Consider the following 15,642-nt stretch of genomic DNA (forward strand, 5'->3'; position numbering starts at 1 on the left):
CAAGCTGATCCTTGAGACCTACATATATACAGAATAATAAAATTGGTTTGCCAATCGGTGCACCACAATGCAGCGGTTTTTCGAAGCAAAGCAATGTAAACACAGATGGCGCCTTATGGCGCTAGTTGACCAAAAATCGTTGGGAAAATAGGTAGGATGTTTGGAGAAAATAAAATCCTGGATGAAAAATATTGGGATCGAAGAAGAAAACAAATTTCTTGCACTAGGCATAACATTTTAACTGTCATAAAGACGAGTTTAGAACTTTCCATTTCGTATCTTTGCAGATACGTATTTCGACCTCAACTTTGAGGCCGTCTTCAGTATTTAAAAGTTTGATGACGGATAGTAATGTTGTTGTTCATTAGTGATTATGAAGCTAATTGAATGTGATGTTGCATTTAAAGATTCTGACGTTTAAACTGTTTCCAAAGATTATAAAGCCTGTCCACGTTATAGTTCGTTTCGTACACTCAGATAATGTCCAACTAAATAGTCGCCATTTTATCAATTTGGACGACAGTCGTGGGTCGTGGCCTCGGGCCCACACAAATCTTATGTATTAAAACCAACCTTTTTTGTACATTTTGGGGTTCCCACAAGCTGTCGGCCCGGGGCCCCCTTCCGGCTAAATCTGGCCCTGTGCATAATACATACATTCCGCAACTCACTTGGATACCATAACTAAAAATCAACACTGTAACTTGGTGTAACATTAAGCTCATGATTGCATTTTGCAAAATTTATTTGGTACATATCTACATCCCAGCGTGGCAGTGGCCATAAAGAGGGATCGTTAATCCCTTCCCAAGTAACACCGAAAACATCATCATTAGCGAAGATCTAAGAATCATGTTGAATAAAGGCTCCCCCAGACCTAAGTGATTTTATCGCCGCGACGGCGACAACTAGTCGCCGCGATTCTATCGTTGGGTCGCTGCAGACAATGTTCTATTTACGCTTCCATACCAACGGCGACAGAATCGCAGTCGCCAAGCGCTAGAATCGCGTCGCGACTGTCGCATCGCGTGTGTTTGGGGGAACCTTAAAGGTCGGGAAAATTAAATACAAAACATGTGATGTTCGAGGAAAGCTTTGAAAAGGTTTTTGCTAAACAAACAGAAACTTGATCATTAAAGATGTTTCATACTACTATCTTATAACTTGTGATAACATTATTATGGAAATGCTAATATCATCTTCCAAACTTAGATGTACAATGTACATGTTCATGATGGAATTAGAGGCGAAAGTATAGAATTGATATAGTTCCGTTAGGATACGGCATGAAGAATCTACGGCAGGCATGAAGAATCTTTTTTATAGAAGTCGATTTGAAAGTGAGCGGAGGGCAACATTTGTGATGGTACGTATCGCACGACCTCCCTTCTGCCAAGCTCCCGTATGAAGGGGGAGGGAAGAATATCAGTGTGGAAGCTCAGTGTGGATATTCTTCGCTCCCCCTTCATACGGGAGCTTGGCAGAAGGAAGGTCGTGCGATACGTACCATCACAAATATTGCCCACCGCTCGCTTTCAAATCGACTTCTATCGATTCTTCATGCCTGCCGTACCGTATCCTAACGGAACTAGGGGGAATGACGGCTTTGGCAAGTTTAGTTCTATTATTGTCAGGGGGCTTTCTATAACTAATTATGCTCAAATTTGGTCTAAACATTCTTTGCATATAAAATAATATTGTGGCTAAATTTCATAAAATTTGGTCAACAAAAACCCCCCTGACAATAATAGAACAAAACCTGCCAAAGCCGTCATTTCCCCTATATTAATTCTATACTTTCGCCTCTAATTCTATCATAAACATGTACGTCTAAGTTTGGAAGATGATATTAGCATTTCCATATCATTGTAAATCGTTTAACTTCCCGTAGAAGTAACACACTCAAACCATTAATTAGTTGTGATAACATGTTTATTTTTGACATTTTTTTGGTTATTTGAAATGTTTTGTTTTACATTCTCACAACATAATACATGTCTACCAGGAAGATTTTACGAGCATGGTCATAACATGTTCATTTTTTTTAAATTTGTTTTGTTAGTAAATATATCCTAATGATAACAGTTCAGCGAAAATATGGATTTTTAACGTAATTTCAACATATTTTCAGATCAATGCAATGAATGTTCGAAAGATGTATTTTTTACACTCATACAACAAACCGTGTTACTTGGGTTGGGCATAGTCCCGGCTTGAGACCCTCGCCATCTCCAAGGCAAGGCACATTAGCCCAGCCTAAGAGCTTCGACAATGGTCGACCCAGCCGTAACGTAACATTCTGCAGTCCAAGTGGAGGGTTGACGATGGTCACACCCATAGTGACTACTTGACTGACGGTCACGATCCGGCACGTGACCTACGCCTGCAACCCCAGTGTGGAATTTTGCCCATTTCGACAGTGACCTTCGACCTTCAGTGAGGCTCACCCTACTATATGGAAGTAGGATCAATTGATTTCTTCCTGACTTACGCCGATTCTGCCCTAGACGCTGAGGCGTCAACCCCTGCATGGTCTCACTGCATCAGCAAAGATAACCATGGGATCAAGAAGGTGACATCCGCCTGCAAAGAGGACCGAAGATTGCCACCGACGCCAACAAGGTAATAAAAGTTGATAAGCTGAAGGTGGCTGGTCAGAATGTCGAGTCAGCCGATATTCGACAAGTGCTTCCTTTGCCTCAAAGTGGAACACAATTCGTGAGCGTGCAGAAAGGCCGGACAGGAGTAATCTATGTAGATGGTGCCGCAAAGATGGGCATAAAGCGAACACAACTATTCAAGGGCGCTGACCTAATAGCAACTCGTATCCTAGGAAAACAAATTCAAGCGACGGAATGTTTCGCTTAGTAAAGTAACACGTGGGCATCTAACGGATCGAAATAAAGCATGGTCGAATATTTTGGCATATTTCCAAATCTAAGGAAGCTTAGTTACCATGATCGTTTTTCTTGCATACCAACTCAGTGTACACTGAACTGTGTTCAGAACTCAAAGCACCTCTGACGGACGGATCCTGATCAGTGGTGATTTGTAAGACGGGAAGATCCCGATTCAGAAAGTGGTGAACACAAGAACGGAGGGTGCAGCTGGTCGATCGGCTGACATTAGACCTTGGTGGGTCACAAGCCACTAATCATTGCAAGAGACTTCAATGCATGGCCACTGTATTACTGGAGAAGGCAAACACTACTATTTAGAAGCCTTAGGCAAGCTGAACGCTATTGTAGGGAACACAACGACGCGACGACTCTCGGAGTACCTCCTAGCGAAACAGGAGGAATCGATAAAAAAAACATTCTGCAGTCCAAGTGGAGGGTTAACGACGGTTACACCCATGGTGACTACTTGACTGACGGTCACTGTTCGGTGTAACGAACGTGTATCCCGTTTGCTGAACTCCATCATCGTCAACCATCCTGATCTGCGCAACTGTACATGAGCCAAAAATCACCGATCAATTAGAGAATGGCTTTTACCGGCGCTGCACACAAAACCGCTTTCTATATAAACATCAAACTTTTTTCTTCTTTGTTTTTTTTTGTTCCAATATTTTTCTATAAAAGAAAATCACTCATGTGTACTCATTGTCAGTTCAAATAAATTGTTCGAAGTGGAAACATCGGAGTTTTTTCTTCCCGAAGGAAACTACCCTGAGGAATAGCTGCTGGAATCCAGTCCTTCTGCTGCTGCCGATCAGACTGCTGCTGCGTTGTTTCGATCAACCTTGCCACTCACCGCCCAATATAAGAAGAGTTAATTAAAATAGAAGAAGTTAAAAGGTTAAGAGGCGAACTGAGTGCAGGTTGGGAGGGCACGCAGTAGTCGATGGTGGTTACAAGCTATCTCCGTCATCACATCGTTGAATTTGGCATATTTGGAAACACCATTCCGCCGGCGTTTTGCTATTACCGTCGCCGTTACATTGGATCCGCCATCTTGCTGCTAGCGTTCTGTCTGGACGCTCGTTTTCTCTCAACCTTTCTGGTTGAGATGGTGGCTGTGGCCATCAGTCACGATCCGGCAAATGGCAAATGTCAAATGGCCGAATAAGTCAATTGCCGAAAGGCCGAACAGGACATTTTTCCGAATAGGACATTTAGCCGACTAGGTCGTATGGTCGTCACACTTCTCAACACTTATTTCGCATTCCTCACTGTGAAAAGTTAGAAGTGCGAAGTAAGATGTGAGATGATTCACTACTCACTTCACTTTTCTCAGTGAGAAGTGACAAATGAGACGTCTCACCACACACTTCTTATGCTTTAAAGTGAGAAGTGGAGAAGGTCTCACTTCTCACTCCTCATTTTTCACTTTTTACTGTAAAAAGTGAGAAGCGCGAAGTGAGTAGTGGGACGTCTTACTGGTTGTTCCACTCACTTTGCATTTTTCTCAGTGAGATGTGAGACATGGGAAGCACGAAGTGAGACATTACAGTAAGATGTGAGAACTGAGGAGTGAGAAGTGAGAAGGTAGACGTCATCCCTTATTTCCTACCTACCACTTCTTACTGCGGAAAATGAGAAGAGCAAAGTGTGAAGAGAAACGCCTCTCTTCTGAGTTACTTCTTCTAACTTCTTATTTCTTACTTTTCATAGTGAGAAGTGAGATGTGAGACGTCAAATGACACAAATTACCTATTCGGCCAAATAACTTTTTCGGCCAAATGGCTTATTCACCTATCCTATCACCTATCCAAATGGCTTTCGGCCTAATGATCTGTTCGGCCAAATGGTATTTTCGGCCTAGTGACCTTCGGCCAAACGGTATTCGTCCAAACGGCCCTTCCCCGCCGAGGAAAACGCAACCCCGGAATTGCAGGCTAGAAGTGTTATGGTGCAGCGATCGCATTGTACCCCTTCCAGTTCCAGCAACCTGCCTCAGAAGAAGACTGGAAAGAGCACGCTCGGCTGAAGTGAGGGAGACAATTAAAATAGCTGAGGCTGACACTAAACAAATTCATCAAAAAGAGCAACCAAACCTGCTTTGTCAGACTGTGTCAGGGCGCCAGCTCGAATCTTAGAGGAGACGCGAAATCTCTCAGTCTCAGTGAGGATTTTGATACTCTCGCTTTAAGGCTACCTTACACCTCGGGAAAAATTTCCGGCGGATTCTGGTCCCCGTGCATTTTAAATAGGGCCGGGATTTTGATTTTCCGTGCCCAAATCCCGAAAACATCGCATATGGAAATATGCGTGGGGAAAACATCCGCGGACCAAATTCTGAGGTTATCGTAAACTGGAGGCACCGCTATCGTAAACTGAAGGCACCGAAAACTGAAAATGATTCTTTGATAAGGCATAAAGCTGAACCTAGCTAAACAACTGAACTCTCTCCATCTTCTCACCACTTGCAGGCCGCACTGACAGTCCATTTAGTCCGGTGCAATCCAGGGCCCTATATGAATGAACGGTGAATACTTTCGCTTGCAGAATATTTGTGACGAGTGATTATCAGTTTCAGCCTGCTGCTGGTCAACAGAGTGTGCAAGTTTATTCATTCTTTGTCTGTCTAACCGAGAGACACCGTCATAGGCAGGGAGAAATAGGAAAAAAGGAATTAACAAACCCCTTCGCTAAATTGCATCACTGAAGAGAAGCACTGGCTCCTCCCGAGTGATGTCCAATGAGGCTGAAGACGATTATTGAAGTACTCACACCTTGGCCGAGACCATTGGCCGCCAGCAGGGAGGGTAGGGGCAGACGTTGAAGAGGTGGCGAGGTCAACGGAGGAGCTAATAACGGTGGCAAGGTCCCTCGACCTGAGTAAAGCACCTGATCCGGACAGGATCCCGAGTATGGCGTTGAAAGCAGCCATAATGACAAATCCGGTCATTTTGGACATTTTGCCTGGACGACCGGACATTCCCGGATATACAGAAAATACAGTATTTGGTCTTTTTACTGAAACCTGGTGGCTTGACAACATACACCTGAGACCCCTCGGCGTACAAACCAATCTCTCAAATTGATTCTGTAGGGAAATTACTGCAGAAATTGATTCTTAACAGGCTGATGCCGTACGTGGATGAGGCGTGAGGATTGTCGAGCGAGCAATTAGGCTTTCGGAAAGGACTGTCTAGTCTGGGCGCCATTAAATCAGTGGTTGATACAGTAGATGTCGCCATTGAATACAAGCGGCGCAAAATCCATTACTGCACATTAATACTACTCGACGTACGAAGTGCGTTCAATAGCGCCTGCTGGATGGAGATTGCGAACTCGTTATTTCGGCTGGGAGTACCGGTAGGGCTGTACAAGATTTTGGGAAGCTACTTTCAGAACCGAGTACTAATCTACGAGCGCCCCCATCATGGCAGGTCCACTGCTGTCCGTGCTGAGGATAAGATCCCGCTGATCCCAGACAGGAGTGTAGAGAATAAGGCTTGATCAATAAATACAACATATTCAAATTGATACATCATTTCGTTCAACGATAAAAATTATGTAAATCCGCCACTCTATGATATTTTCGGTGTTTGCATAACAATTATCAGAAGTTTGACTGGCTGCATCATGGTAGGCGTAGTTAAGTATAAAAAAGAACACATCACCGTTGTCAACGCTAAACTGTATAAAAGGCGGGTGACAACGGTTCAAGAGGTCATGGCTATCACAATCATTCCAGTTCGAGACAGCAACACGTACGGACGTGTTTTTTGCTCGCGCATTTTTTCGAAGTGTTTTTTCTCGTTCTTTCGCTGTTTACGTTTTCGCTTGTCGCGTTGGCGTTATTTTCTCCCGGACCCGTCATGGGAGACTCGGTGGCCGATTCGGTCGCTGGAAAAGTGCCTAAGCGCACTGCTCTTGGAGGCGCGGGTAACCCCTCCAAGCAGCTTTTGCAGAGCAACGTGTTCTCGCCGTTGCCGCTTGATGACGCCGGCAATCCGCCGAAAAAGAGGAAGAAGCAGCAATCGCAGCTGCCGCAGGTGCAACCGGAGCGAAAGGAGAAGTGCCCGCCCGTGTTTGTGAAGGGCGATCCGCCGGATTTACTTGAGCTTGAGCTTGAGCTTGATTGACTGCTCGTAGTTGCTACTCCATTATGACCAGATCAGCTGTTCTTGCACAGGGAACCAACAGATGTTTGCTTGGGACTAGCACACATCTTCAATGTACAAGTACTGGTGATCTCATTTGTTAGGTCATACTGGCGCCTGCCACGTCAGAATGCAAGTCAATGTAGGGAAGGGGAGGAAATGATGATGCAATCACTCGCCCACTGCAAGCCGAATATACCTCTGCACTTGCCACGAGTTCATGCGGAATTTATTGGAATTTCTGGGTTAGGTTGGAGAGGCAGAGGTCCCGTCTTGGTTAACGAGCTGCCAATGGAGATAGGAGAAGGTAACTCATGGATTTTCTAATTGGATGTAGGAAACGAGCTCTATAGTTCATTTCCAATTCTAGCAGATTACTGTTAGAATACTTAAGTTGAAGGTATAGGAATAGTAATGGAAACGGTATGGAAGTCCATTTCCAGTTCTAGCGATTGCTAGAACATGAGAAATAAAGAGAAAGATACAAAGTAGGAGAATGGAACGGACCTGGGATTGAATTCACGACCTCCTGCGTATGAGGCAGAAGCAGTAGCCATATGACTACCAAGCCCGCTTCGAAACAAGAGAGATCACGCACTGAACTGATTAATTTTATTACCGGCCGCGCAATGCAGAACACAATATTTCGTCCGACCACGCGATCGTTCTGCTGTCCGAAACAAGAGAGATCACGCACTGAATTGATTAATTTTATTACCGGCCGCGCAATGCAGAACACAATAATTCGGCCGACCGCGCGATCGTTCTGCTGTCCGAAACATGAGAGATCATGCACTGAACTGATTAATTTTATTACCGGCCGCGCAATGCAGAACACAATAATTCATCCGACCACGCGATCGTTCTGCTGTCCGAATCATGAGAGATCACGCGCTGAACTGATAAATTCTATTACCGGCCGCGCAATGCAGAACACAATAATTCGTCCGACCACGCGATCGTTCTGCTGTCCGATACATGAGAGATCACGCACTGAACTGATTAATTTTATTACCGGCCGCGCAATGCAGAACACAATAATTCGTCCGACCACGCGATCGTTCTGCCGTCCGAAACATGAGAGATCACGCACTGAACTGATTAATTTTATTACCGGCCGCGCAATGCAGAACACAATAATTCGTCCGACCACGCGATCGTTCTGCCGTCCGAAACATGAGAGATCACGCACTGAACTGATTAATTTTATTACCGGCCGCGCAATGCAGAACACAATAATTCGTCCGACCACGCGATCGTTCTGCCGTCCGAAACATGAGAGATCACGCACTGAACTGATTAATTTTATTACCGGCCGCGCAATCGTTCTGCTGTCCGAAACAAGAGAGATCACGCACTGAACTGATAAATTCTATTACCGGCCGCGCAATGCAGAACACAATAATTCGTCCGACCACGCGATCGTTCTGCTGTCCGATACATGAGAGATCACGCACTGAACTGATTAATTGTATTACCGGCCGCGCAATGCAGAACACAATAATTCGTCCGACCACGCGATCGTTCTGCCGTCCGAAACATGAGAGATCACGCACTGAACTGATTAATTTTATTACCGGCCGCGCAATGCAGAACACAATAATTCGTCCGACCACGCGATCGTTCTGCTGTCCGATACATGAGAGATCACGCACTGAACTGATTAATTTTATTACCGGCCGCGCAATGCAGAACACAATAATTCGTCCGACCACGCGATTGTTCTGCCGTCCGAAACATGAGAGATCACGCACTGAACTGATTAATTTTATCACCGGCCGCGCAATGCAGAACACAATAATTCGTCCGACCACGCGATTGTTCTACTGTCCGAAACATGAGAGATCACGCACTGAACCCTGAAGGGCGATCCGCCGGATTTACGCCCAAAAATTCGCCAGCTGATCGCTAAGGGGCTGAAATGTACTTTTCGGCTCTGCAGCGAGGGCGTGAAAGTGATGCCGGCCAACAGGGACCATCATCAATCCGTCGTGGAGTTCCTCGAGGTCCACAAGTATGAGTACTACACTCATGACCACCCCGGCACGAAGCCGCTCAAGGCTTTGCTGCGAGGACTTCACGACATGAAGGAGGAAGAGCTCCAAGCAGAGCTTGAAAGTTGCGGACTGAAGCCAGTAGCCGTCCACAAGATCGCTCGTCACGACAAGGCGAGGAAATATCGCGACCAGCTTTACCTGATCCATCTGGAGCACGGCTCCACTACCTGGAAGGACCTGAAGCTGGTTGGCGTTATAAATTACACCGTCGTTGACTGGGAGCGATATCGGCCAGTGCACCGCGATGTCACGCAATGCACCAACTGCTTCAATTTCGGGCACGGCACCAGGAACTGCCGCATGAAGCCGCGCTGCAACAAGTGTGGCGAACCCCATCCGACCGAGAGTGCGACAAGATGGAGGTGTCCGATCCCAAGTACGCCAACTGTGGCGACAAACATCCGGCCACCACAAAGGGCTGCCCAAAGCGAGCGGAGTTCCTGGAAATCCGGAAGAAGGCTTCCACTAGGACCATTCCGAAGAAGAACCGTGTTCCTGTAATCAACGAGGTGAACTTTCCAGCTATCCCGGCTCCCCGTCGTGTGATTCCAATACTCCCACCGCTACAGCCGCATAAGCGACTGGCAGCGGCAGCTGCATCGGTCCAAGCTCCAGCATCGTCGGCACCATCCACCAGCGAATGGCCCCCGCTTCCTCCTCCTGGGTTCCGTCGGCAGTCGGAGAACGAAGCCGTCCCACCGGAAGAATCTGCCCCGCTGTACACTCCGGAGCAGCTGATGCCGATCTTCGCGCAGCTCGCCACTCTACTGCGCGGCTGCAAAACCCGATTCGACCAGGTCTTCACACTTGGCATGTTCATCATTGAAAATGGCTGCTAGGGTGGGCCTGGTCAACTGGAACGCTTGCTCGCTAAAGAGCAAAACAATCGAGCTGAAGGATTTCCTTGAGGAGAAGGAAATAGACGTGGCGTTCATCACCGAAACGCACCTAAAACCGGAGGTGAACATCAACATCCCGGACTTCCGCATCGTGCGACTCGACCGGCCGACCAGGGGAGGTGGTGTGGCCATCGCTCTTCGCTACAACATCAACTGTCGTCTGCTTCCAAGCTTCCAGCTCAGTGTCATCGAGGCCATCTGTGTCGAAATCACCACTTCGGTCGGCACAATCGCGCTCATCGCAGCGTACTGTCCAACGCAAGGCAAAACCGGCGATGGATCATCGGCTGCCCTTCGAAGGGACATCGTCAAGCTGACGCGGAGACAAGGTCAGTACATCATTGCCGGCGACTTGAATGTCAAACATCAAGCCTGGGGCAACAGTCGCGGCAATCGAAACGGCACCATCTGGAGCAACGACATGGAGGAAGGCCACTACACGATCCTGAGCCCGGATTCCCCCACTCGGCTGAGTCGGTCCGGTGCCCACGCAACGCTCGACCTCTACGTGACAAACCTGAGTGACCACGTCTCGCAGCCGGTTGTATACCAGGAGCTCAGTTCGGATCACTATCCGGTGGTGGCGGAACTGGGCTCCTCGGTCAATCGGCACCAGCAGTTACGGCGGAACTACCACCGAGTGAACTGGCAGCGTTTCCAGCAGTGCGTCGATAACACCGTCGACTACGAGGTGCGTCCGGAGACGCCGGAAAGTATCGACCGCCAGCTGTGCGCTATCGAGGAGGCGATCACGGCGGCCCGAGAGCAACACGTACCGACGGCTCGGCAGGTAAGCAACTCCTTAAACATCGATACACTCACCAAAGATTTGATTCGATTGCGGAATGTCACTCGCAGGCAGTTTCAGCGTACTGGACTGCCTGAGCTTAAGGCACGCTGCAATCGTATCACAAAAATTATCAAGGCCAGAATGGTGAACCTCAAAAATAACGACTTCTCGAATAAGATCCGCACTCTCCCAGATTATGCTAAGCCGTTCTGGAAAATGACCAAAATTCTAAAATCCAAGCCTCGGCCCATTCCACCTTTGATCCCACTAGACAATAATGGCTCTAAGGATCGCTTGATAACTCCTGCAGAGAAGGTCGCTGAAATAGGTCGTCACTTCGTCAGCTCACACAATCTTGGGCAGAACATCGTCAGTCCACACGAAGCAGCCGTCAACGAGCATGCTAACAACATCCATTTGATTCCCAACGACTTCTCGGAGGAGTTGGAGATCTCAGCTGACGAATTGACGGCCTATATCAAATCGTCGAAGAACATGAAGGCCCCAGGCTTCGACAGCATCCTGAATCTCGAGCTCAAACACATGAGTGCGCCGTTCTTTGAGCACCTCTCGCTGATCTTTAATCAGTGTCTCCGGCTTAGCTACTTCCCATCGTCCTGGAAGTCAGCGAAAGTCATCCCCATCCGGAAGCCTGGGAAGGATCCTTCCTCCCCCAAAAGTTATCGACCCATCAGCCTTCTCTCAGGGTTATCCAAGCTATTCGAAAAAGCTATTCGTCATCGGTTACTTGAGTCTGCCGAAAATCTCAACATCTTGCTCGAGGAACAGTTTGGTTTCCGACGCGGTCGGTCAACTGTACACCAACTGACCCGAGTTACCAACGTCCTCAGACGGAACAAGTTTGTCTCGAAAACATCCGCCATGGCCTTACTCGATGTCGAGAAGGCATTTGACAATGTATGGCATGATGGCCTGGTGTACAAACTACAACGCTACAATCTTCCCAGCTACCTGGTGAAAATCATCAACAATTACCTGTCGGCACGGACATTCCGGGTCTCAATCAGCGGAGCGAGTTCCAATGCGCACAACATCGTCGCAGGCGTTCCCCACGGCAGTATCCTCGAGCCCCTGCTTTTCAATCTGTTCACCTCCGACATGCCAGAACCTCCAGAAGGCGGCATTCTGTCTCTGTTCGCAGATGACACATCCATCGTCTACAACGGTAGAGTGATCAGAGCGCTAGTGGCAAAACTCCAACGAGGCCTGGATGCCCTGACAGAGTACCTCACCAGCTGGAAGATCTGTATCAACGCGGCGAAGACCCAGGTCATCATTTTCCCCCACTCCAAATCCAAACTTGTTCCGCCTGGGGACTGTAAAATCATTCTCAATGGCACGACTGTGGAATGGGCCAATGAGGCCGGCTACCTTGGCTTGACCCTCGACAGCAAGCTTATTTTCAGGCAACAGGTTGACAAAACGGTGACAAAGTGTAACGTCTTGTTGAAACTACTGTACCCTTTGATCAACCGCCGGTCGTCATTGTCCCTGAAAAATAAGCTTGCTGTCTACAAGCAAATCATCCTCCCTGTGATCGAATATGGCATGCCGGTCTGGGAGAGCTGCGCTAAAACCCACCACCTCAAACTTCAACGGGTCCAAAACAAATTCCTGAGGATGATCCTCAACACCCCTCCCAGGACAAGAACATCCGAGGTCCACCGTCTGGCCGGAATAAAAACCTTACATGAACGCTTTGGTGAGTGTAAAGAAAAGTTTAGGGTCCGTTGCTTGCACTCGGACCAACAAGCGCTTAGGGCGCTAGTTCCAATCTAGGTTATCAAATTTTTATTGTAAATATTAGTGTACATAGTAGTTAGGTTATCAAATTTCTGAAATAATCAATTCCTCCTAAAGGATGATATGGTAAATCAAGCTAGATAATCTTTTGAAAATTTTATTGAAAATAACCTTAAAAAAGAGACTAAAGTTGAAAAGCCTTGTGGCCAACCACTTGAATTGTTTTTTTTTTTTTTTTTTTTTTTAAATACTGTACTATACAAAAATTGAAAAATAAACAAATTTAAGTAAAAAAAAAAAAAAAAAGTGCAAGAGGTCATTCTTACAACGGATGGCGTGACGAACGCATCTTATCAAGAGCATCAAGCTTGAAGATCTACCAAGAACACCGATCGGCCTGAAGTTAATCAAATACTACCACTGGTCTACTGGTCTACCTGGTAGTCTACCAGGAGATAGGATCTTTCTCCTTTCCACTCAAACGGCGTGAAAAAAAATAAGAGGAGGTTGGAAGCTTGGTGACCGCGGCAGGTCAAGTAGCTCCATGTTCCACAAGGCGCAAGCATACGGTTTGTGCAGGCACCTGAATAAAGGGCAAAAAATCACGACAAGGAGCTGAATGGTTTAACGACTAAGTTGAATGGTTCAAGAGCCGGTTATCGGAGTAAGGTAGATCCAACGTAGGGGACTAGTTAAGTAGATCGTGGCGAGCGAATGCACCGGCGACATGCGAGCACATTAAGGGTTAAAAGGCAGATATGATGCAAGAAAAAGTTCTAAAGGGATCAAGTCTTTGGCGTGCTAACTAGCAAACATAAAGGAGCCTCAATGCTCAAAAGTGCACGAACTATGAGTCCAAAAGGCTGAGAAGTTAATCAGAGCATCGAAGTGAAGCACCGCAAAGCTTGTCGTTTCGGGAGTAGGTAGTACGTTGAGTACTCCTCTGATAAAACTTTTATAAAAATCGACCGAGATCTCGAACTTCAAAGATGGACATATTGCATGAAAAACGACAAATTGGACTTTATTATGCCGACCACTGAATGCCAAAAACTAACATGATAGGTCTTTGTCGCCATAGTCGATTTACTTTGTTTCCAAGCATCTGGTATGGTGATGCGATATAAGTGTACGTTATTTTAGCTATTTTTTAGGATTTTATTCCAATCACAGACATCAAGTTATGAAACATTCGCCTTTTTAGAATTATCCGTTAAAATAAAAAAAGGGGGAAATAGAATTTATCGCTTTTCGTTTTATCGGAAAAAGGAGAAAATGATATAATTTACTCACTCTCTCTCAGCTGGGATATTTCTGGGTTTTCATTCATTATGAGTGAGAAGTCCGATATTCGCGCACATGCAATTTGTAGTTCTATGAAGTAAATATTAGTAATATATCCAGTTCCATTTTGCTGGATACTCTTTTCAAAAAGTCCTCCAGCCCAAAAGTCGAACCGCGCTCAACTACTTGACTCGGTAGACTACTGGTAAGCCCGATAAGATCAGGGTCTTAAAACATACAGCTCGTAGCAGCGCGCATCCAAAAGCGATTGCAATTCATCCTGGCTGGCATGAGGACGACTTTGAAACAAAAAGGAAACACGACGAAACAACAAAGCGAAACAAACATTCCAAACGTTGTTGACCAGATTGTACTACGGCTTCGCTTAGGGTTGATACACATTGACGCTCTTGCGAATGCAGCTCGAAAGAAACAATCTTCTTGTACCGATAGTCCGCCCTGTGTGAGTCGTTCCGCATCACGTTACGTTCCACTATATCATTAGCCTAAAACAATAACGCTGTCTAGATTGGTTAGTACATGGGTCTAACGATCAGAAAGACGACCAACCGACGACGGTAGGAAATGACGCACGGTCCCGACCCAGCATGTGGTCCCTCAGCCTGGCGCCTGAATGATTTCTTCGGCAATCACAAGTGCCCAGGGCCCACCGCACAAAGCGCCGATCCAGAGGTGAGTTTTATCGTGCTTTTTCAACATTCGGCCCTTGTGAATTTCCAAAGTGCCGAACGAAATGACCGACCAGCAACCGTGTGTCATTCGTTATCAGGCGACAAAGTTATAATGTGACGGACATGGGTTTTCTCCCATACTGTTCTCAATTCGTAGCATGGGCAGAATTCATCAGGTGGCGAGCGGAGAAGGTGTAATAAAATAGAAATGGCTTCAGTAAGTTCAAATAGGGTAATGCACTTATTTTCCGCCAGTAATTCCTAATTATTAAAAAAAAAGAAGATGGTTTAGAATCAATAAGGAATTTTTATTCAATCAATTTCGAAGCCGGTCATCCTAAACTTAAACCTAGATTCAAACATCCATTTTTTGGGTTTTACCCATTATATATTAAGTATGTTTCGATTCCGACATTACCAACAATGATAATAATTGATTATTTTCCCTTTGGTATGTACAATGTACATGCACGTTTAGTTTTAAGGCGGATTGAATAGAGACCAAACCAACATGTTTATTTTATAACCGCAACAAACCATCTGATAATGGAAAAAATGGAGAATAAGTAAAACGGTTACACAAATTGAAGAAATTGAAAAACAGTAAGTGCGTCAAAAAGTACTGTACTTGCTTAAATTAAATTCAAAGAATCAAAGAATCATTCATGCCGAGAATTGAACCTCAACCCCTATTGTTACGTTTCCACTTACCTTCCGCACTTGGTGATGATCATTTCGGTGCCAATTTTGTGGAACTCCCGCCACAGATCCTTGTTCTGCAGTTTCATCTCCACGCCAGGCAGCGAGTAACGCGGTGGCAGGGCCATAGCATGCATCGGCGGCACCGGAACCGGCAACATCGATGGAAAAGGATCTGCACGATCACGGTTTGTTGATTCGAATTCGGGCCAGTCAGGAAGAGCGCGTAGTGCAACGATTCATCATTCGCGGCATCATCACAGGTAGGACCAGTCATGTAATCAAGAAAAATTGTCGAGACGATAGTTGAAAAATCGAGAGTAAGTGAGAAAGCACAATGGGAATTGGAATGTTTAGGGAATTAAACAAACATAATTAGCTAAATTTGATTAACTTTCCACCG

The 15,642-nt window shown here is 46.1% G+C and overlaps 1 protein-coding gene across 1 annotated transcript; it reads right to left on the reverse strand.

Moving 5' to 3' along the window:
- Nucleotides 1–3,337: 3,337 nt before the first annotated feature.
- Nucleotides 3,338–15,400, reverse strand: LOC134204689 (T-box transcription factor TBX5-A-like). The gene is made up of 3 exons (XM_062679468.1): nucleotides 15,252–15,400; nucleotides 14,195–14,307; nucleotides 3,338–3,450 (listed from the first exon to the last, which is right to left on the reverse strand). The coding sequence occupies exons 1-3, from the start codon at nucleotides 15,398–15,400 to the stop codon at nucleotides 3,338–3,340; spliced, it is 375 nt and encodes a 124-aa protein (XP_062535452.1).
- Nucleotides 15,401–15,642: the final 242 nt, after the last annotated feature.

Source organism: Armigeres subalbatus, unplaced genomic scaffold (assembly GCF_024139115.2).
Source record: "Armigeres subalbatus isolate Guangzhou_Male unplaced genomic scaffold, GZ_Asu_2 Contig820, whole genome shotgun sequence".
Taxonomy (NCBI): Eukaryota; Metazoa; Arthropoda; class Insecta; order Diptera; family Culicidae; genus Armigeres; species Armigeres subalbatus.

What these genes read in the sequence shown, in the direction of transcription:
- LOC134204689 (XM_062679468.1), bottom strand. Translation starts at nt 15,400, where the DNA reads ATGTTGCCGGTTCCGGTGCCGCCGATGCATGCTATGGCCCTGCCACCG. An exon ending in ATCATCACCAAGTGCGGAAG is followed by an intron (nt 14,308 to 15,251) that starts GTAAGTGGAAAC and finishes CGACTCACACAG; the next exon opens with GGCGGACTATCGGTACAAGA. An exon ending in TGGTCAACAACGTTTGGAAT is followed by an intron (nt 3,451 to 14,194) that starts GTTTGTTTCGCT and finishes GCTCATGTACAG; the next exon opens with TTGCGCAGATCAGGATGGTT.